This window comes from Molothrus ater, chromosome 6 (assembly GCF_012460135.2).
Source record: "Molothrus ater isolate BHLD 08-10-18 breed brown headed cowbird chromosome 6, BPBGC_Mater_1.1, whole genome shotgun sequence".
Taxonomy (NCBI): Eukaryota; Metazoa; Chordata; class Aves; order Passeriformes; family Icteridae; genus Molothrus; species Molothrus ater.
This window is the reverse complement of record NC_050483.2, coordinates 44,980,904-45,002,303: the sequence shown is the minus strand read 5'-3', so window position 1 is coordinate 45,002,303 and position 21,400 is coordinate 44,980,904. Positions and strand designations below refer to the sequence as shown.

At 38.0% G+C, this 21,400-nt stretch overlaps 1 protein-coding gene across 2 annotated transcripts in view; it reads right to left on the bottom strand.

Moving 5' to 3' along the window:
- The window catches only part of SPATA7 (spermatogenesis associated 7), a 33,643-nt gene extending 13,193 nt beyond the window's left edge, over positions 1-20,450 (bottom strand). Inside the window, exons 1-5 of one of the 2 annotated variants that reach the window (XM_036384711.2) lie at positions 20,362-20,450; positions 11,356-11,442; positions 10,581-10,673; positions 9,645-9,692; positions 1,686-1,819 (exon numbers count right to left, since the gene is read on the bottom strand). In XM_036384711.2, coding sequence (XP_036240604.1) covers positions 1,686-1,819; positions 9,645-9,692; positions 10,581-10,673; positions 11,356-11,442; positions 20,362-20,401 — 402 coding nt within the window. In that variant the 5' untranslated portion in view covers positions 20,402-20,450. The remainder of the gene's footprint in view (positions 1-1,685; positions 1,820-9,644; positions 9,693-10,580; positions 10,674-11,355; positions 11,443-20,361) is intronic. The other variant, XM_036384712.2, reaches the window with a different exon arrangement.
- Between the last annotated feature and the right edge of the window lie 950 nt (positions 20,451-21,400).

Here is a 21,400-nt window from a genome sequence, read left to right as displayed (position 1 = left end):
ATGAAGCCTAAAAGGAAATTTGAATGTTCCTAATGAAAATAACTTTCTTTGATGCTCAGAAGGTTCTTCTGCTTTGTTTAGTCACTGACATCTCCCATTATGACAGAACTAATTTAAGCACAATACATGTTCAGACTGCTGGTATCATAAGAGTGTAATAAATTTTTAAATATAAAGCATTTCAGTAGGCATTTCACATAGCCACATGTGTGTTGCATACAAAATTAACAAGAGACTAGAACCAGTTAATGGTGTTTCCCAATCTATATTTCATATGCACAAGCAGATAGCCACAACTTTCATTCTTTAGAAAAAAAAATCTCAAAAAAAAGGCTGAAAGGGATCTTGAAAGGTCAAGGCAAAGGCACACTTCAAATAGTTAAAAGAGAAAATTTAACCTCCTATGAAGCAGCCTTCCTTCAACTTCCTTCAACACTTTTGGCATGGATTAATTTATTTTAAAAAATTCATTAGCAGCCAGAAATGCCTATTAATAGGATTACTTCACCACAAGATATGAAATACCAAGTCTTGTTTAAATCAGAGCTTTTACTCATGGCCAGCTCAATTCAGGTAGAATTTTAGAAAATCTTGTTTTGAAAAACAAGGGGAAAAAGCTGCACTTTGTTATAGTGTGTCCTTTCATTTTAAAGCTGGGAGTTCATGCAGTATTTAGAGACACAGGTTACTTGGTTTTGCAATGAAACAATTTAAGGAACTTTGCCTGCCCCAAGTTTGCAAAAAAATAACATGGAAGAACAAAAACAGTATTAATAAAAAATAAAATTTAGATTTTAAATATCACATTTCCTCCCTTTTGTTATTCATGCCTGTGCTTTCATCCATAACTAGGAGCCATGTATTGAATTTCAAAGCATTATTTCTCTGCACTGCAATAAGGTCACACTCTGGCTGCCTGGTACAAAAATCAGTCACACAGAAAGAAACTGATGCTGTTTGCTGTACTACTTGGAAATGTCCTCTAGCTTTACAGATATTTAAACAATGTATGAAGCTTATGCTGTTAGAATCACAGAGTTAAGTCATTATTCTATTTCAAGATGCAATTGCTCATTTACAGTGATGAACGATGTAATTTATTGGGCTATTTACATATTTATTTATTAGTTAGAAATATACACCACATATCTTGATGAAATGCCAGCCAAACTAAGTGAGCCTATGCATATAAGCAGAATATATACATACAGAATGGTATATTTTGGTCTTGAAAGCATTATTTCTGCTTTGAAGAAATGTAACTGAATGATTTAATATACTGTTAGATAAAAATGTGTTATCAACTAGGACTTCTCATTAAGAAAAAAAAATGAAGATTCCTGATACTTCTGCTTGGAAGGGTAGAGGTAACAGAGCTCTGCCTTAGGAAATGTTACAAAGCTCTGGAGTGACAGAGGACAGGAATTTCAGTTGAGGTGAAAGCAAGAGAATTCATGGGAAATTAGAGCTTGTATTTACTGCAAGCACTCTTCATCCAGATACCTGACATCTTTGTCAGAAGGTCAAGACATGCATTCAGTGTTGGGCACATGCCAGGAAGATCCTTGTCTACTTTCTGCTGCTTGAAAGATGCCAGCCCTCACCTCACAGCTGCACAGTGATCAGCTGTTACTATGGGAGGCAAGCATATGATAGGATCCACTAAACAGAATTAAAATACATACCTTTCTAGAAGAGGATGGCAGAGCCCTTCCTCTGTCTCTTGGACGGGATGGAGAGACAGCTTTACACACACTTAACTTCTCTCTACACCTGGCTATCTTCTTTTTCAGTTTCTCTCTTCTTTGCTGGTCAGCAACTTAGGGAAGAGACAAAGTTGGTCAGATCCAAACTGAAATATTCTTTGTTTTCTTAAGTGATTTGAAAACACTGTAACTGAATCCCTAAGTGATTTGAAAACACTGAAACACTGTAGTGGTTTCCAATTGCTCAGTAAAGTCAGACTATTGAGATACATTCCACTTCCAGCACACAGCAGTTATAAAATTTATGTCTATTCTTAAAAGAAAAATTATTAAGAGTATACTGGTAGCTGAAGCTGTGCCTTAACTTTCCTTTAATTTTCTTACCTCACAACAAACACCAGCATACAAGACTTCCAAGATCAGGATTGCTAACAGAGCATTTTGCTCAAAAAGTTACAAGCTTTCTATCAGTTTTTTACAACTAGAACTCCTTTGACTCTACTCTCATCCAGTACTTCACAAAAACCTCTCTGTTTATTGGTAGCAAATCTGACATGTAAAAAATCCACAAATCTGACATGTAAAAAATTCCAACATGGAATTTCCTAAATACAGAAATCCTGGGCAGAACAAGCAAATTTTTCTTAAGAACGCAAAAAAAAATGAAGGCTCTGAGAGGGCTACTGTCAGATGAGAGTGGGGCATTTTCATCAGTCCACACTGGTCTGCAGTCCCAGACCTCCCCTGCAGTGCGGAAAGTTGAGTCAGGTGTCTATGTCATCAGATAAAGTAGCCCAAAGGACAGGTAAATTTTCTGTGTATGAGTTTGCCATCAGTCACCTAAATCTTATACAATACAGTCCAAAGTTTTGGCAGATTATGAGCAGCCAGGTTTCACAGATGAAACACAAAATTATTTAGGTTGGAGAAAACCTCGAAGAGTGAGTCCAACCTTTGACCAATCACCACCTCACCAACTGAATCACAGCACCAAGTGCCGCATCGAGTTGTTTCTTAAACACTTCCAGAGGTGGTGACTCCACCACCTTCCTGGGCAGGCCATTCCTATACTTGACAACCCCTTTCCATGTAGAAATTCTTCCTGATGTCCAACCCAAATCTCCCCTGGCATGGCTTAAGACTGTGTCCTCTTATCCTGTTGCTGGTTGCCTGGCAGAAGAGGCTGACCATCACCTGGCTAGAGCCTCCTTTCAGGCACTTGTAGAGAGTGACAAGGTTTCTCCTGAGCCTCCTTTTCTCCAGGCTAAGCACCCCCAGCTCCCTCACACACTCCTCACAGGACTTGTTCTCCAGACCCCTCACCAGCCTTGTTGCCCTTGTCTGGATACACTCCAGCACCTCGATGTCTTGACGTGAGGGCCCAGAACTGGACAAAATACTCAAAATTTGAAAAGCTGAAAAATCAAAATGAGGCTGATGAAAAAGTTAATAATTTCATTTCCCAAATAGGGAAAAATTAAGCAAACACACTTTTGAAGTCTGTATACCAAATGAAAATTTTCTCATTCACTTAACACATATCCAAGTGTGTGAATAATTTGTTTGATAGAGACAGACAAAGGCCTTTGAGGATTTCTTCTCTAGTTTCATAATATATTTATATCATACTCTGGGAGACCCCAATCTGCACATGCACTACTATATTTAATGCATGGAAATGTAAAAAACTTCAGGGATTGGTGTGGTACATTCTTTTACACAGCTGAGACCTATAGTAATCTGAGGATGTTTAATCAACCTTTAAACTGCATTCATCTGTGTACACTACATACATATTACTCTCCAGGAAATATTTAAGTAAGTGCATTCATTGCATTTAAACATTTTAGTCCCCTTTAAAGATGGAATTTAATCTTTCAGATGTGAAATCTTTGCTCTCATTGCTCAGGAAACTCCCTCTTTCTTTTAATTCTTACAATTGGTGTGTAAAATATAGAGTAATTTCTTTTATGGCTGCTGATTTATCCATCATATGCTATTAAAGTACTTCCAATATGAGACTGCTTAAATTACTGCGAAAGAATTAGCTGAAGTTAACAAATGCTACATTATACAACTCTGAATTAAAAACATACATTTTAACAGAATGATAAAATATACTGTACCATTAAATAATTAAAACTGAATGTTTTTCTTTCTATACTGAGTTATTGTGTCTGTTCTAAATTAGCATTATTTCTAATTGTGTTTGTCTTAAAAGTTACAGGGAAGCACTGAAAAATTAGCTACAGATTAGACATTTCATATGTTTGAGATAAATAATTACTTATTCTGGGCCAATACAGCGTGTCTAAGTGTGCACATCCATGGAGGCTATAAAAACTCACATCTTGCCTACTGCTCAGGTAAAATGGTGATGGCTGATTGAACAAATATCTAGAGAAACAATGGGTGAATGAGAACCCTACAAAGCAAAAATGCAATACATACAGAAGTATGGGTAAGGGTGAGTAGGTGTCTGAAACAGCAAATCCTTACACTCAGGTGCTTAGGTGAAAAGTGGGTTTGTCTACAACAATACAAGCTTTAACATTGTACTGCATGTTCCACCTGCACACCATGGCTTAACAGGAGTGTCTGGGCAAAGTGCAAAGCAGTGTGAATATTACGGCAAAGCAGAATTCCCATGTTGTCCTTATTCTGCTCTTCACAGGAGAAACTCTGAAATTTGACATACATGAATGCCTTTACTATTGGCATTCAAAGCTGTTAAAAAACCTCCTCCAGGACTGGGGCTGTGACTTTTCACTCAAAGCATGGCTCATGCCGAAGAATAAAGAACAGTAAGGAGTCCAGCGAAGACTATCTTGGGCTATCAGAATGACCCTCTGGGACTACCATCACCTGCATGGGAAATGTGGAGTCCTTGTCTCACACCTGCCATACAGTGAGCTTAGCTCAACTAATCCATTAAGTGTGCTCCAAAACCCATGAAGTCACTCATGTACTGAAAGGCAGCACAGACATGCAAAACAGAATGTCAGAAAACTCCAGTAATATACACCTTATTGCCAAATCAGGAGTTTTCAGGCTAGATCTGTGGTAAAAGCTAGGAATTTTGAAACCAGCAATGTAAGAGATAGAGAAATCCTTCTAAAAAGAGTTAGTGTAGATGTAAACAGCTGGAGGTAAGTTAGGATAGCTCCGAGGCAGTCAGCAAATAACACAAATGCAGAAACAGGCACGCTGTCCTACCTCTCCTTAGCTCATGTCCTTTACCCATGCAAGGACTGGAGAATCCAGTCTTATGCTTTGACTTCAGCCAGATAGAAAGCTTGCCTGGAACTCTGAGGCAGTAATCACAGCATTACAACTGAGAGGAGCTGAAGATACTTAAGGCTGTCATACATAACCACTTGTGTTGTAGTGCAAATATATTAAACACAGAAAGAAAGAGACCAGCATTCAAGAGACATCCAATTTCAGAAGAGAGATTTAGCTTTTAATTGAAAACACTGCTCACTCTTTAAGTGAGTTTTATCTTCTGTTTCAAACCCATTACAGATATAAAGCTTCTTTAGCTTTCAGTGAGGTCCATAAATTATATATGAAAGAAGTGCCCTTGGCATACTGTCATAGACTAGTAGAAAGTAAACATAAACTGCATTTGTTAACAGATACTTAAAACAGTTTCACTGCAAGTAGTTTTTATTTGAACATTGGCTCCAGGAACATGTCACATATGCAGAGTTAAATATGGGAAAAGTACATAATAGTACATATCTCGTGACAAATAAATGAAAAAAAAAAGTAAACCACTGGGTTACTTTTAATCTTTTTAAAAGGGGAAAACAAAATGTGCAGCAATAAAATAATACAGTTTGTAAATCCAAATAATGAGTCCCTTTAAAAGTCTTATTAGAGCTTTAAAGATTAATTGTATCTCGTTAACTACTGTGCTCAAAGCCCACAGATTCATAGTATAGTAAGAGAAAAAGTATTAGAATATAAACTATTTAGTGATCAGATAAATTCAGTCTGTGAACCTAGATTCCATACCTTATGGCATGCACTCCATGAATCCATTCTCTTAATTTTGTTGTTAGTGAAAGGGAGCATAAGAAAGACTGAATTTCAGATGTTAAACTGTAGCACTCCTCAAAAAGAGGTACCTGTAAGACACTGATCAATCTGTCACTTTTGCCTAGGCAAATACTCTTCCCAGAGTACACCACACTTCAAAGCAGAGATCACATCACTTTATCTCCCTTTTAGAATACTCCCTCTATAGGCTTAAGTATTTTTGCTGTAAGTCTAGACTGCAGCAGCATTTCAAGATATGTTTAAAGTTATAAAACAAATGTCATAAATCTGGAAGAAACAAACTAATCATATATATCACAGTCCTAGTCAGTTTAAAAGCTCTGCACTTAGAAGGACAGTATGATCTGGAATGCCAGTGGTTGTTCTTTGCTCTGGATTTCCAGTTGCTAGATTTATCACATTACAAAACAGTTTGCAGTTAAACTTCAAGTTATTTCATTTTTGATGTAAATAATTGATGGCAACAATGAAATATAAAGTAAGATTTAAATTGAGTTCAGCTTACAGAACAATGTATCTCAAAGGAATTACCCAACACTCAGAACTTCTCTACTGTCTTTTTATATAAGCTGTTTTTGCAATAACACACTTGGAGTTATTGTTTCCCTTTTGAATTCTTTTTTAGACAAATCATACAAACACCATCTCAGCTGAGCTTGAAGTAACTAGTGACCATAACTAAAGTGTCCAGTGTATCAGTTGGTGATATTACTTCTGCAAGCAAGCTCTTCCTTCTCTAAGAATTTTTACTATCAGTTTCCTAGCTCTACATGAACTTCCAGTACATCATAATTTAAGCACCTGGGGTGAGATCTTATCAAATATAAACTGAATTTTGCCATTAGATATGAAGTTCAGGTCCCTTATAAGTCTAACTCTAAATTCTTTAACATAAAAATTTTAATTTTCATAACTCTTAAGAGATGATTTTTTAGTCCTTCTTTACATCTGATATTAGTAGCACTGTTTCATCAAACAAGGGAGGAATCACCATAAAAAAGAATGACAAAGTATTCATTAAGGGTTTGATAGTAAAGCCTTGCTTGTATCAAATACAAAGTAACAGCTGGGTAAATTAGAATAAAGATAAGGGACACATTTTCAGTAATAATGATGAATAATTACTGAAACATCTACAAAAGGAAATTATGTTTTTTCTATTTCTTGACCTTTACAAGTCAAGACTGCAGGCTTTTCTTGTTTATGTGCTTTATTTACCACATTCAATATGGCTGTTTAGTTCCATTTTAGAACAACTGTATTGAACTTTTGGTTTGCTTAACTCATGATGTCAGTCTTGATGATCCAAAGTCTTTTCATAACTACAAGTTGTGAAAAATGTATTTTTGATGTACATATCTAAAATTAATTACCTCATAAAAAACCCCAACACCTTTTATTATAGAAGAAACTTTACAGTAAATAACTACTGGGGAAAAAAGTAAAATCACTACAGTTAAAAGTACAGATTCATTAAAAATTTTTTCTGTAAGTTTTCCTTCTCACTAAATTTCAGACTTGAAAAATATATTAGAACACCTTTCCAAAGACATAACACAGGCATTAGAATTACCTGAGTGTTTGAATTTAAAGACATTATTTTAGTTGCTTATAATTTTCATTTTCAGACATACATACTTAAGGACAAGATTTAACAGAAAAAAAAAGAGGGTGATTTTGTGAAAGCTTCCTGTAAAATGGCAGCAACAACAAAACATGTAAAACAGCTTTTCATAGATCTCTGCTTTTTCATAATGTAAAGTGTAAACAGATATATGTGTTCATGGGAAAAATAAGATTTAAATACAGAATTACGTAACAATATGTATTTCTTGATATTTTTGCTAGAACTTAACCCCTTTAAAGGGTAGAAAACCAACATTACTATCAGTCTGAATTGTTGCCTCTCCCTTTCTCTCACTGCCCTCTCTCCAAGAATTCAAGTTCCACCAGGCTAGAATAGATCTATGGTGGGTAACTTCTCAGAATATTTGTTTTCCTTCTTCTTCTCCCCCTGCCCCAGTATCAAAGAGACCTGCATTCCTAAGCACACTAATCACTGAGTTCAAGCTGTACTATGAATATGCCTTGTGGAAAAACCTCTAAACATATGGATTGAAAAGTTAGTACTGTTAGAAACCAGGCATGTGTAGCAGCAGCTGTCTTACTTGGCATAGCCTTTGTCAAGTTTTCTGGCACAAGTTTCACAACCACAGGCTTCTAATGGCCACTGGTATCAATCAACATGCTTGGACTAATTCTGAACATAGAAGTTTCACATTTCCAGAAGTTTCACATTCTAACAACTATTTTAAGTCAGTAAGCCTGATCTAATACACAGGAACATGCTCACTGCTAGCCCAGGGGCATGGCACCTTGCCTGCTTTGCTGCCAGCTAAGATACCAGGAAAAGAACAGTGGAAACTAAATCCACTTTAAGGACAGAACACATTCAGTTGGCCAGGGAGAATGCCAACTACAGTATCATGTTTAATTCTTAAACGGTAATGACTGATTCATGGCAACAACCCCAAAGGGAAATACTCACCTGCTATTCTAGCAGTACATGAAGCACATTTTCAGGAGGTATTTTTTAACACTATCTGCAGGAATTCTGTTTTGTAACTCTATGCTATTAATAAATCTTATAATTTTGAACTAAATTTGCCCCCTTGCCCAAATCTTGAAATAGAGGGGGAACAGAAACTTTATTTGGAATGCAATAACTACACAAAGAATACAAAGGGAAAAAAGTAATAATAAGCTTCAGTTGAAACAATGACATGCTACTGAGAGAACTACTCACAGTGAACTACTGTGAGAATAAAGGTGCAAACCCCTCATCCTCAGTGACACTAGAGATACTACTGATATTCAACTATATTGAAGTTAAAATTGTGCCTGGATAAATCACATATCTCATCTTGAGCAAGAAAGAAGAAATTGTTTTGAAAGTATTCTAAAACCCCTCTTCCATTACTTTTCTTCCTCAGCATATTTGCAACATTCTTCCTGTCTGAGCTATTGGCTATCATCTCCATGTAATCTGTTTCACAAAACAACAGAGGAAGAAAAATGATTCTCCAGTGGTTTACCAGAGACTCTACAAACGGTACCTTGCACTGAGCTCAACACCTGAACATGTCACACTTGATGAACAATGCATAGAACTGCAGGGAAAAAATGCAGTCACTCTAATTTTAGGTACAAAATAAAATTGAAATAATTTTAAACTTCATTATAAAAACCTAGAATTTATAAGGATAGTGCAGAAACTGAAAAAGATATGCCTGGGTAGTCTTAACTTTAAATACCAAGAAGTCAGTGAGACCAAAAATGATGAATTTGAAAGTAGGTGTTTCCCATGGAATTATCTCTTTGATAACTGCAAAAATTACAGCCTAAATGGCAGAGTTTCTTATCTTATTATTTGTAAAGGAATCTTGGTCAGATGGAACAGCATATAAAGTAAAGCAGGTCAGAAAAAAAGCTACCAGTTACATGCACACATTGAGCAGTGAGAGAAATCCTCAAAGGCTTTTGTTAAGAAAGGTCCAGGATTTTGCTATGCATTTGTACCATATACTTAAGATTATCCTATCTCTTGCAGTTGAGACACTTTTGCCATTGACAAATGAAGTGTCCTGCTAAGCACAGCTAATCCCTGACAGCCCAGATCCATCTCTCCAGCATTCCATTGATGCAGATTCATGGTATCTCCAAGTAGCTGAAGAAGGATGTGAAAACTGAATAAACAAGCAGATACATGAATGCTCACTTAAGGGTTCTATGCTATTGTTACTCTTCACTGGCTCTTTTGCCAAGTTAGTTTTATAGCATCATTTGCACAATCAACATAGAACAAATACTTACGTTTGATGCTGGCCAACCTACTTTTGGGCAATGAAGAGTCTACAGCTGCTGAAAATAAGAAAAACACCAAATGCGAGTGACTCAATATTTACTTAGTATATGTGATAGCTAGAAAAATGGAGTAATAAACGAATACAGAACAAAGACTAATTTAATTCTTTATTTTAAAATATGCTAGTTACTGTGTACCTAAAGTCTTAGGTTGTCATTAATATGGTCACAGGATTTGAGATGAAGCTCTCTGGGTAAAACACATATTTAAAGGAAAAATCATCACTTAAATGAAGACTCCTTTCAAAAGGTTTCTGTACATTTTGTTCTGATAGCATTTACCTGCATCCCTGAGGATTCTGAGTATGTCATGAGACGTAACATTGTTAGTATTGTATTTGTGAGCATGGACTCTGTCAGTAACATGATTTTCTCATTTGCAAACACACAAGGCAATTTTCACATCCTTAGAACTCACTATTACTATTCATTGCAAGTTGAACAAAAGATTATGAAGTTTTTGAAATAAAAATAATAAAAGAAAGACATCGTGATCTGAGTTTAAGTAGAAATGTTCTGCCTTCATTCATAAAATAATTTCTATATGTTTGCTGTTATGACTATCACTATGACCTTCAGTTCAGCCTATTATTTCATAATTCATTATTTCATCAAAAGCAGAATGAAGTCAATACAGCACAAAGTGCTCTAAAATTAAGGTAGAATCTTTGGTAACATTTAAGGAAAATGCTTTCATACAAGACTTCCCATCTCAATAATACAGAAGTATTATTAAGTAGAAGCCACATCTCCTTGCTGACACATGTATGGGTAAGAAAAATCAATTTTCTACAATCCAATTCATCCCTTCTTGGTATGAGGCTATTCTGAGAGATTGAGAGAAATTTAGGGGGAGACAGTTCATTCATACATGCACATTTTTACCTTTGGCTGAAAGAACTCTGTTATAATGAACCACCATGTGATCTCTGATCAGGTATTGGCTAGCTAGATTTCGAGAGGAGCCAATGCAGAAAGCTGTAAGATTAAAATACATTGGAACATTAGAAAGGCAAGCAAAAGAATACTACAATTTTAAACAGTTATTAACTGCAATTCAAAGTCACAAACTTTAAGACACTGTTTAATTTTGCTCAAAGGCAGTATTTTTTTTACCAGTTACTATCACTTGAAATCATCCTGTCTCCTTTTTCTTTCCCCAATGAGCCATTAATTCAATAAATAGCTGCAAAAGTAGCTGAAATTGTACTACGAATATGTTAACATGGAAACTTCTTGTTCTTCACTCTATGTTCTTTTGAGAAAAAAAAGGTGTCTGAGGTATCAGTATAGCACAGAATCACAAACTAGCCCAGGTAAACTACTGTCTCTAAAGGAACACGTTTAACCTCAGGGGTTCTTTAATCTGGTAAACATATATATATATATATATATATGTATATAAAAGTATATTACAGCTAACAGAGATGGGAGATCTTTATATATTTGTTCATCTTGCTACCAATTTGTAGCAGCAGTAAAGTCAAGGCAAAACTAACTCCTTGAAAGTATTTTCAGTAAAGCATACTAAATATAAGTACTATTAAACTTCTTCAAATAAGCTTGATACAGAAGTTTAAAGAAAAAATTAAGCACAAAATCAATGAATTCACATAAAAGGAACCAAGTTGATCTTCTGATGAAAGTACACGTTACTTACCATTACTTTTATTACTTAAGTGTCCTTTAAATGGACTTGCTGGACCACATCTGGGAATGACAAGAGCTGAGCATTCATTCATCTTAACTAAACATGAAACAAAAATCAAAGTTAGAGAAAAATCCCCACACATATTTTTATAGACAAGATAAAGTCTTTCTCCAAAGAATGCAGGAATGAAGATGATGTTGAAGAAGATCCATTAGAACCAATCATTTTATAATCACTGAACTACAAGTGTAGTTAAATAATTTAATCAAACACCGAGATACAATGATAGTGCTCTCAGTGGTTCAGTGAGCTGAACAGCAGAACAGACCATGAGAACACTTTAGTCTGAACTTAACACTGGTCATGAAACTGTACAGAGATACAGTCACAATTCTGTTTCTATGCTAACCTCCAATTTGTTTCAAAGTTCATGGCACTTTGATAAGAGTGGGAACTCCATAGACAAGTGGAGATGTCAACAAAACTTAAGCAACCAGTTGTTCTGGAAAATGAGAGAATGTGGATTAAAAGATCTGCATCTCCTCTTTGAAAACCTGTGGCTGTCATGCAACCTAAGATTTAAAAACTGGCTATAGAACAAATTTGTTTTAGAACAAATTTGGACAGGAGATATGCTAGGACTACAAATACTAGTGTATACAGAGCACTGCTTTAAGGCATTCAAGGTATATAAAATGTAAACCAAAACAAACAGGATTTTTTTAACAGGGTAAATATACCAAACACTCTTACTTAACATTAATTCTAAAACTGTACAGACAAGTTCTACAAATTTAATACTATTAACTATCAAGGCCCATGTGGTCTTCCCATCCCCATCGTACTTCTCAGCTGTCAGTTCAAGAGTCTGCAACCACCATGCAGGTGAAGTGGGTAACTCAACTGCTCTACTGCTCCTGTTGACCTCTGGCTTTGTCCCTTTCAGCCCATGAAGAAGCACACTGGACCTACCCAGTATGAGCAGGAATCTCCTCCCAGTGACCTCAGCTGGTGATAAAGGCTGTTTACCTTTACAAACTGACCAGGGGTGCAGGGAGCCATGGTGACAGCCATGCCACACATGGTAACAGCTCCTCATTCCACCTCTCACAGCTTACCTCCTGCATGCCCAGCACTGGCTGTCCAGGGCTTCTTTTTCATTTCCCACTGTTATATAACGACTGCTCAAGTACTATTGCTATTACATATATAACTACCATAGTATATAACTCTATTTTTAAGTTCAACAGCACGTTGCATAAGATGGTTAACATGGTGTCTTAAATATTAATAGTAGAGATTGCAGCAAAACAAACCATTCGTTTAATGATGTTTTAACATTATTTACGCAAGGTCTTACAAAAAAGCCATACTGTACTAAATTTTGAATGACTATCATTAGTATAGGAGGCCATAAAAAATATCTTAAGAAAAAATAATAAAATTAAAATAATTTTCCCCTGTTGTGACATAACAATAAATCTGGATCAATAAATTCAACCTTTCTTACAAAGCTCAGAAAATACCAGGGCAATCTTGAATTACTTTCATACTTTGAAAAGCCAGCTTTTATACAGTACAGGCTTCTGTGGATTTACAGTATTAGCTGTGGTGTTTGCAACAACAGCACTCTCACTCCTTTTGCTGTGAAGCTGCCAGATCAGCAGTTGAAAAAGGACAATGAAAAGAAAGAAGAAAATGCTCTTGGAGATTTTTTCAACACTATGCTGCAATTGTTTTAACTTTATACTGTTATCTTTAAAGCCAAAGGACAACACTCCTGCTCATCTGTACCAATTTCAAATGGCTCATTCCCCTCATGGCAACTCTTCCTTATCTCAGTTTGTGATTTAAACTGAGATACATATGAACAAACAATAAATTATTTTTTAAATATTAAAATTCCAAATATACGTTTATTAGATTTATTAGATTCAGGATGTTTCTATAATGACTGCAAACCTTTTCCAATAAAGCATTTCTTTCCTGTTAAAATATTTTATTTCTCTACCATACATTACTACATACAAGTGGTGTCCACAGTCTAGCTGGATCCACCCTGAAACCCATGACTTCCAGAATTTACAACATGCAGGTGTTGGAAGAATGCAAGTCTTTGGGAGGACTTGAATGTTAGATTATAAATTTTAGTTCATAGAATTTTCTCTAGTGACAAAGACCTGCATGCATATATACCTGCAATCTGGATTACAGCAGACAACTGAGAACCAGAGGTGTTTCATTCACAATTGCTCAAATAACCTAAATATTCTTCTGTTTTCTTGCTTCAGAGCTAGGCTATAATTCCAGAGGGAAGAATCTGTGGTATTGTTAGGTAAATGCTTACAGTACCACTGACTCACCCTTACGATCTGACAGAATCCTAGAAGATCAAGTGTGATCACGTTAAAAAAAGGGACACGGCTCTCTCTACAATTGATTCTCTTTAAGTAAGCTAAATTACTTTGTCCTACATTAAACACCATCAGGGACACTCAGAAACCCGTTGCTTTTTCTGTCTCCAGCTGGAGACACAACTATTCAGCACTGCAGGAAGACTGGACTTTACAAGGTTCACTTGCTTTGCATCACCAGCAGATGGCACAGCGGAAATTCTACAGGAAAAACTGGCTGCTGGCTTAGTCCTTTACAATTCATTTGTACCCGGGGAAGGAGCAGGGAGGAAAAAAGGAGTCGGCATCAGTACTTCACAGGCGAAAAAAAACTGTCAAAAAGCGTCAGTCGGGAAAATAAAGAACATTTCTATGCCCTCTACTTGGACTGTGGACATACAGACAGCACAGAAATCACTCTTATCATGAAAACACATGTTGCTAATGTCAGAGAGAAGAAACTGGAGAATTTGGTATGTGCAGGCTCCTTCTACCTTACTGAAGGTAGAAAGTGCTAAAGGTCAAAAGTTTCACAACTATCATTTCAGGCTGTCTTTTGACTTGAACGGGTATTTATTTGGATTCCAGCTGTGTTTTCAGTTATTTGCACAATAGCAGAAACAAATTGATGGCTTAGATATGTGAAGAGAATTTTAAAGGAGAAGGTGGGATTTTCAGTAATTTACAGCTAATCAAATACAAACCAAACAATGAGAGAATAACTACGAAAATATCTTTGATATGTGACACATGTAACTATCTGATCTAAATGTAAATTTCCTTATAGACGTAAGTGGACTGTCCTTACTGAATATAAAATCAGGATTTTCAAACTGAGTGTTCTCCTAAAGTACAGACAGCAAACAAATTAAATACTTCTAAAAATTTATTTGTTCTTCTATAACACTAAGCAACAAGGAAGAAAAAACTAAAAAAGCTTTCTCTAAAATTTTTTCCAGCTGGTATCTAACATAAGCATTAACTACATCATTCCAAAGAAAATGAAAAATATTTTGTTTGAATTCTATTTTTATTTTAATTTAATTGCATCCTATCTTGATTTCTGATTTTACAGTATTAAAACTTATAGAAATTGATGGTTTACTTTGTTTCCTGGTTGTTAGTGGATAGGCAGAATTTATAGAAATGATTTTTCTACAAAGCCATTTCAGATTTGGAATGTGAATATATACTGGAAAGAAGCCCAGTCTTTCATTACCATGTTCTCCCAGAAAAGATTTTAAACACAAGTATTAGACTTACTATTTTTATAACAAGTATGTACTTCAGTCATAGCAAATGAAAATTAAATAAATAAATCAATCTATCACGCTACCCTTACCCATCAAGACTTGCTACTTTAAAGATAATCCATAAAAATACAGACACCTCAGGGAGGATATTGGATATAGGCATCTAAATCCAGCACTACAAGACATCAAACCTTAACTAGAGACCTGTGAACACTGTAATTTCCAAAAGACAGCTCCCAGACCTTAGCCTGGGTTCAAACAACCCTCAGCCCCAGGTGGATTTAGACCTCAGGTCTCCCCAGCTGTTCCAGAAGAATATGCTTATCACTGTCAATATTGACCCTCCTGTGCAGCAGTTTGGTTTTGGGGGCTCCAGGATTCTTGCATTCCTAGCTCTATAGTGGCTTCCTCTCAGCTGGCAATGCAAAACACCTCTGCCTCTAACAGACTAGAATTGCATCGTTTGCAAGAGATTTGGGCATTTGATCCCTCTGAGCCTGATAAAGACCCAAGCTGTCAAATGCTTTGCAAAGACTCTGGCCACTGCAGTGATTTATAAAGGTTTGCTATTCTTGCTTTTACTGCCTACACTTTTTCTTCCTTTTTTCCTTCCCTAATATCGCAATGCTATAAAACCAGAAAGAGTTAAAGAGACACCTTTGCACAAGTGGATAATTCAGGCAACAACATGCAGATGGTTTGTGCTGTGAATTTCATACACGTCAAGGATGTCTGCCATTACCACCCTTATTCTACCAACCAGTTCTATGACCTCTTCAGTGGGCTTCCTGCTATGAATCAACTCTTCTAACTCTATACAACTAACAGTACACAACACTAATGCTGTACACGTGCTGAGGAAAGAACAAAACTGGTTTAAATAATCTCTGTGAAATCCGAAATGACTTCAAGCAGTGATGGAAACTCGTTTAAGCATCTTATCCAATATGTCTGACAAGGTCATACTTGAAAGAACTGAATTATAACCTGAAATACATGTTCCTTACCTTTTGAGGTAGAGAACTAGGAGAATTTTCAAACCAGAGTATCCATTCTTTATGCTACAGAAATTTTTGTATAAACGAATACAACACAGAAATACACAGAGGAAAGATGATAGCTCAGAGTACATTAAAAGATTAACCTAGTTATGAAAATCCACACTGGATTTAAACTTTATTTAAATAAGAAACTCATTTTTTCTATTTTTAACTGTTTTCCCTTCACATTAGCACAATATACTCAAAACACCCCCATATTCTATTAGTACTACTAATGAGGCCAGGTCTCCTATTCATGTAGCTTACATCTTTGTACCATCCCCCCTAAACTCCTTCCAATATCCCCAGTTTGCTGCCTCTTCCTTACCTGTGGCCATTCCTCCCCTCAAACACTCCCTACTTGCTCAGCTGTGGCTGACCAGGTGCTAAAGAAACTACAACTGCTCATCTAGTTTAAGCTTCTCTGGTTGCTTATCCTTGGCTGCCTAGTTCTTACCCTCTACTTACATATCTGGGAATGAACAGAGAACAGAATGAGTTTCTCTACAAAATGTGTATTAATTTGTTGGGTTTTCTCCTACCAGCCACTGGGTAATACTAATGCTCCTAGTTCTTACTCACTGATGGGTGAAGCTGGCAAACAGCTGCAGAACTGGATAGACAAAAAGGCCAGCAGAGAGCAGTGACTCACTCACAGACTCCTTCTCTAGGTGAAGGACACAGGGGCAAACATGGCAAGTCTCCACTACTTTTCTGCAACACCTATGCAATCATGAGAGGCCTTCAAACATGGCTTTAGATTTAGCCACTTACTGAATGCAGATACTGCTCCATTTTATTTGAAAGTTACAGTGAGGCAAAACAAGCATGTCATAATCACATTTCTCATATTTTCTTTCCTGTTCATCCAAGTGAAACAAAAGCCTCTTGGACCCTTTTCTGGTTTCACTGAAAACAAAACTCTTATCAATCTTGGGAGTATAAAGTCTCATATGTGAAGCCATCTTTAAAATAATCACATTTAAGAATTCACCAGCAGAAAGGATAGTCATTATTATCCAAACTTCTAAAGCAAACTCAAAGAATAGAGACCCAGGAAATCACACGACTCCAATTTTGAAATAAAGTCCCCAATTTTCCATCTGAATTTTGCATGGGATCATTTGTGTCACAGGCAAAATATGATAAAAATTATACACCCCCTGATCAGCACTATACATAACCTCCTAAGCCATTAATTAGATGGGTGCTATTTATACACTTACTATGCTGGATTACACGAAAGCTCTTCTTTACATATACTCTCAATGCCTAACAGTTAGGTCTCTCAGACCTTTAGAATTAATAATCTTACAGTATTCTGCATTAATTAAAACCCTGCTACCAAAATTGTATTTCAGTTTCAAGAGTCAAGCCCTCCTCTAAAAAATTTAAGGAACTTAATGAAATAATACAGTAGCCTTGAGTCATATCTGATTACATAACTCTGGAAAAATAATTGTTAAAATTTTTCTAGCTATAGGCTTCAGCAAGGGACATTCTGGATGTAAACTATTGCTCTATTCATACTCCAAAAGCAGAAACAAACAGCTGTGTGTGTCAGTAGCACCTTTTGTGATATGGAGTGCAGGCAAAAGAAAATGAATTTACGTCAGTTTGCTACAACTACCTGGAAGGAGGCTGTGATGAGGTGGGTATCAGACTCTTCACCCAATCACAATTTATAATTTATTGAGTGAAGGTTTTAGTTTGGTAAATTACAGTAAATTTGATAAAAAGTTAAGAACACTGAATAACACTTCCCAATTTCAGTTAAAATTATTATGATTCAAATAAAACTTGTAAATGTCCTTCCTTCTTTGAAGACATAACTAGATAATTTTCCATCTTTCTTGTTGGCCAAAGAAAATTTCAGCTTCTAAAAACTGGTGCTTCCAAACAAATAAGTTAGTAAATTCAATTAAACACCCTTTCAGCTCTAGTCAGATTAATGCAAGGACTTCCTACAATGCAGGAAAATTTGAAATAAGATGATGTTGTCTATAAACATGTGAAGCATTTAAATTTTGTTTTAAAATTCTGGAAGCCTGTGCAAATTGCCTAAACCTACCAGCAGCCTCCATGCAGCAGTAAGGATGAGTCCTCCACTCACCCCCACTTTACGCTGTAAGATAAAAGTGGCCCAATGTGTGTCATTGATTGACAGTAAGTGCACGATGCTGTCAGGTACTGCTGTCCCTGAACACATACCTGAACAGCTATGGGCATTAAACAGCCCAAAGCAGATGACTGGATTTAAGCAACAAAGCTGGTTTAAAATTACAGTATTCAGATTATTTGAGGTCATACTACAAATCTGTGAGTATATTAACTGGCTCCTGAAAATACAACAGTAAATAACTTCAAGGTTTATACCTGGAATTAGGGAAAAATATAGCAGATTAATTCTTTGGTGTTTCTAGGAGGGTAAAAAAAATCTCAGCCTTATTTGAACTTTGACAAGACCTACAGGAAAATCCTATATACTCTGATATATTAAATTTATATATATTTTCTCAGTATTCTCACTAGACAAAACAAGGACTGATGCAAACAAGTGCTAAATTTTGTTTTTTTCTTTAAAATGATGAGGCTAAGACTGAACAAGAAACTTTGAATGGCATACAACCAGGACATGGAATAGTGTATCCTACTTTCTCTGTATTAACATTTTAGATACAGCTCTTCTGAGAAACCATAAATATGATGTGTTCTCCTCCTTTCATGAACTGCAAGCAATCCAGTGGCTGTTCTGCCAAATTTGTTCAGGCACAGAGATTTCCAGCTCAGCTCAGCGTATTAGTCTCTCTGCCTGTGCTAATCCTTGCTCTCTGTAAGGAGCCTGAGAACCCCCACACTGGACTGCTCGGCCACACAATTCTGTCTCCATTGTAACCTCCTGTGCAGACTAGCAATGGCTCCCCAATTTAACAGACACACAGTAATTCTTCCCTACTTTTGAACTTTTTTTGCTAAACAGAAGTCATTCAAGTAAAGCTTGCGGCAACCTGAATGAAATTTAGATCTTGACTCCTACTTATTCCCTTTTTATGGTCAACAATTGGCATGCTTTCTGATTGTCTATAAAGTATTCTGACAAACATAAGAGTAGTCAGAAAAAGGACGTATTTGTCATCAAACTTCCTTCACACTACATAAGAAAGCATAAAAATTGGGTGTACAAGATACTAGTTTTTGCTCTGAATTTCATATTCCCATATAGTATTAGAATTTATGTTCAAACTGTACTTTGATATCAGACATCTTCTGAAGTGGCATCTCTCACTATCTCCAAAGATTGGAACTGACACTGAGATGCAACACAACAGCCTAAGGTTATTCAAATGGCTCTGATTTTATGCTGCGATGTATGATCTTGACATTACAATGCAGCACTGAATAACTCCTACCCTTGTTTTACATTATGCATGTAATCAAGTTTATACCTGAAAATATTTTAGGTATTTTCCAAAAGCCACAGTTGGCTCATGCAAGCATTTTCGCATGTTTGCATCTTTTTTTATCATGAATGACAAGTGCCCCTAGGATTATTCATAGGAACAGGGTACCAAAGCAGCCCACGGATGGCTAAATGTGAGTAAGGAACCACTTTATAAGACCTTTAAAATTTCTGAGTCTTTTATTTTTTAACTACACTTGCATTAAAATCCCACCAAACCAAAATACTTTGATCTACAGCTAAACGCCGTGGGATGTTGTGCACACAGGGTACAATCCATTATAACCCATGAATAACAGCTTTGCAGAAGACGAAAGTTGACTAAGAAAAGAAGCTGGCACAGAAATCCCGGCAGCTTGAAGCGCTGCCCCAGCAGCACTCGATGCCGGTCCTGTAAGGAGGCACCGTGCGGTGACGGCCGCAGGACGCCCAGTTCCAGGCCCCGACTCTCGGAGGATCACAGCCGGTCCCGGGCCGTACGCGTTCCCTTCCAGAGCCGCGGCACTCGGCTCCTTCCCCCGCCGCCCCGCCGGCTCCCCGCGCGGCACGGCCGGGCCGGCACCGCTCGGGGCGGCCGCGAGGGCAGGAGCGAGGCGCGATCCCCCCGAGCCCCGCTGCTCGGGCGGCCCCCGAGCTCCGTGAACCCCCGCGGGCTCCTTGCCGGCTCCTGCCCGTTCACACACGCCAGCGGGGAAGGCGGAGGCGCCGCCTGCCCCCAGCCCCTGGGCGAGACGAGCCGCGCCCCGCACCCCCACGGCCGGCAGGGACGGAGGAGGCCGGAAGGCAACGCGTCCCCCGGGCTGCAGCCGCCGCCCGACCGCGGCCAGCGCTCCCCGCTCCTCCCGCAGCCGCCACCGAGCCCCCCGCACCTTGGCTCCGCCTGCTGCCGCCATGCATCCTCAGCCCCATGCTCCCGGCCGGGCCCGAGGGGGCGGCGCCGGCCGGGCTCGGCGGCTGCGGCGGTTCGTCCCGCGGCGCGGGCGGGCGGGGCTCGCCGGGGCCTGCTCGGCGTTGCCATGGCGGCGGGCGCGCGGCGGGCGGCACGGGGCCCTGGGCCGGGCCGGGGCGGGGCCGCGGGGCCTCGGGCCCGAAACGCGCTGCAGGCGGGGAGGTGCTGTCCCCGTCCGTAACGGGCCCTCATGACCTAAGCCTTTTCCTTGTAACTTGACGGGAAGTTGAAGAGTAATGAATGCCCGGGAGAAATTTAGGGCAATCTGCTGATATTTGAGGGAACGAGTGACAAAACGAGAGCCTAGAGCGTTGCCAGTGCGTTACACTGAAGAAATTAATCTCAATGTCTGAAAACGAACTGCACCTTAAAAATGAACCACAAAATAACCTTTTGAAAAAGCAGCTTTTGATCCTATCACTGATTAATGTGTGCGTGCCGATGTGCTAGATTTGAACTTTGTGAAGAAGCAATAGGGTGATATTTACAGTTTGTCTGACAGGTTGCTATTTTCTCTAATCTGTCACAAACATGTTTAATGAAAAATCCTTTCCTTCGGATTTTTTTCTCCTGAGAAGCTCAGAGGCCTCAGGAACAAAATGTAAACAATGGTTATCTGCTGCTGTAGAATGCAACAGGTGCATCTGTGATTGATCTCATGTGGTTGTTTCTAATTAATGGCCAATCACAGTCCAGCTGTCCGGACTGTCTCAGTCAGTCACAAGCCTTTGTTATCATTCCTTTTCTATTCTTAGCTAGCCTTCTGATGAAATTCTTTCTTCTACTCTTCTAGTATAGTTTTAATATAATAAATATCATAAAATAATAAATCAAGCCTTCTGAAACATGGAGTCAGATCCTCGTCTCTTCTCTCATCCTGGGACCCCTGCAAACACCACCACACTGATCGGGGAAATCTCTGAGGGTTTTTGTGCTTCTTGTGTGAAGATTTTTCTCAC